Source organism: Notolepis coatsorum, assembly GCF_963971535.1.
Source record: "Notolepis coatsorum genome assembly, chromosome: 16".
Classification (NCBI taxonomy): domain Eukaryota; kingdom Metazoa; phylum Chordata; class Actinopteri; order Aulopiformes; family Paralepididae; genus Notolepis; species Notolepis coatsorum.
The window spans coordinates 29518718-29520798 of NC_140180.1; the positions used below are offsets into that span (position 1 = coordinate 29518718).

The following is a 2081-nucleotide window of genomic DNA, read 5'->3' on the forward strand; positions in this document are numbered from 1 at the left end:
GCTCTTTCTCTCTCTCTCTCTCTCTTTCTCTTTCTCTTTCTCTTTCTCTCTCTCTCTCTCTCTCCTCTCTCTCTCTCTCTCTCTCTCTCTCTCTCTCTCTCTCTCTCTCTCTTCTCTTTCTCTCTCTCTCTCTCTCTCTCTCTCCCCCCTCTTCCCCCCCCCCTCTCTCTCCCCCCCCCCCTCTCTCTCTTTTTGTGTCCAGACTTCCAGACCAGGCGGTGGGTGTGTTGAGGAGCCGGAAGCTGAGAGAGAAGCTCCTCCAGTCCCTTGTTCCTGGACCAGGTCTACTGGGAGAGCCAGGGCGGCCGGCAAGGCATCGAGAAGCTTATTGATGTCATCGAAAGACGGGCCAAGGTCCTCCTCCACGTACATCAACGCCCACGGGATAAAAAGTCATCACAATGAATGTGTGAGAAGGATGTTGCCTTGTAGCTGAAATCCAGCCTAATGTGCATTTGATGATTTTTTTCTACATTAAGAAAGAATGATGAACAAAAAAAAAGAATACATTGAAGAAATTGTGAATTCATTAACATTCAAGGTTAGGAGCTTGAATTATTTGTATATTGAAGTACAGAATGTTGCTTCAACAACATTTCCACTGATTACTACTTCCTATAGCAGATATGTACACCTATTTGCAAGCCTATGTGCTACAGAAGGAGCTCTGTATACTTCAGTTTGATAAGGTTTCAGTTCACCTGCTTTGGCCATTAACAGCACTTTGATTTATGCAAACCCAAGTCCTCATTATGGAGTGAAGTGATGTATTTTCCATGAAGCGAGCATATTTTGCATCATTACCAAAGTGTTTGACAGGAATTCAGATATTCATAAAGCCTCTATACTGTAGCCATGGCACAAATCCTCAGACTTTGGTCTGGAGGTGGACATTAGACTGACACGCTTCAGGAGAGGTTTCTTGTTGTTGTTGTGATTAGGGTTGTTAGGTAAAATTGTTCTTTTGGACCATATCAGAATAACTTTGTGATGTAACACTGTTTTTACACTGAATCTAACGAACTGCAGCTTACTGAAGCCTAGGGTGTCTTGCTTTCACTTATACTGCGAAAAATCCTCCAATCTAACAATTCTCATAGTATTTATTTATTTTTATATTGTTTTCTTAAATTTTGTTGACGATGTTTGAGCAACAGTTGGAACAATTAAAGAAATTCAAATATCTGACACTGACTAAATCTATTGACCCACCAAACCAAGCATAGAAAGATCTCCATGGGGAAATGTGCGTCTGGGTTTCTTCCCATTACATCGATGTGTTGAGTTGTACGCCATATCAGTCAATGCATAGTCAGAAAGAGTTGCCGACTCTGAAACCCGAGCCACACCACCGTGTCTGCGTTGCATGCGTCATAAACAGGGTGTTGTGGGTGGTAGGAATTGGAATCTGTTGGGCTTTGGGGGCTATTTTCTCGTGCCAGTGGTGGAGTTTGCTCCCCTGTTGTTTTAACCCCTTTGCACCCGCATTAGTGTGTCGGTGGTGAAACATGTGTTTGTGATGATAAGCCCCACTCTTTCACAGAAGAGTTATGCTGAGTGCAGCCTTACCTTAAGGGGCAGTTCACCCAAAATGATAAAAAAAAAACACATTTTCTCCCTTTACCCCAGATTAGTCCCTCCAAACATCCGCAGTGCTACATCCCTGGACTCTTTCAAATTCCAACTCAAAATCTCACCTCTTCGCCAAATTTATAAATTACTCTGCCTGATTTCCCTCTTTTCTCTTCTTTTCTTTTTTTACTTTGTTGTTACCTTGTTCCTCTGATCTCCTTTCCCTTAGCTGCCCCCCCCCCCCCCCAATGTACAGTTCCCCCCCCCCCCCCCCCCCCACCCCACCCCACCCCCCACCTCATTCAATGTACAGTTTCTTCCCCCTCAAATGTATATACTACCTTTTTAGACTCTTTTTGTACTCTGGTATGTCATTAATGTCTAAATGTAACAGTACTGTCTACCTGTATGTCAATGTTATGATGAATTGGAAATGGGGGACCCTGATGTAAACAAGACAAAAGTCTTTCTCTGGTCTGCATCCCCTTAACAATTGTGTGTATTGAGCT

At 43.3% G+C, this 2081-nt stretch overlaps 1 protein-coding gene across 1 annotated transcript in view; it reads left to right on the forward strand.

Annotated features, from left to right (window-relative positions):
• Window positions 1–1083, forward strand: part of gask1b (golgi associated kinase 1B) — a 19036-nt gene extending 17953 nt beyond the window's left edge. Inside the window, 4 exon segments of the mRNA XM_084332240.1 lie at window positions 203–266; window positions 268–363; window positions 365–388; window positions 390–1083. Of these exon segments, the coding sequence (XP_084188366.1) occupies window positions 203–266; window positions 268–363; window positions 365–388; window positions 390–413 (208 nt within the window). The 3' untranslated portion in view covers window positions 414–1083.
• The last annotated feature ends 998 nt before the right edge of the window (window positions 1084–2081 follow it).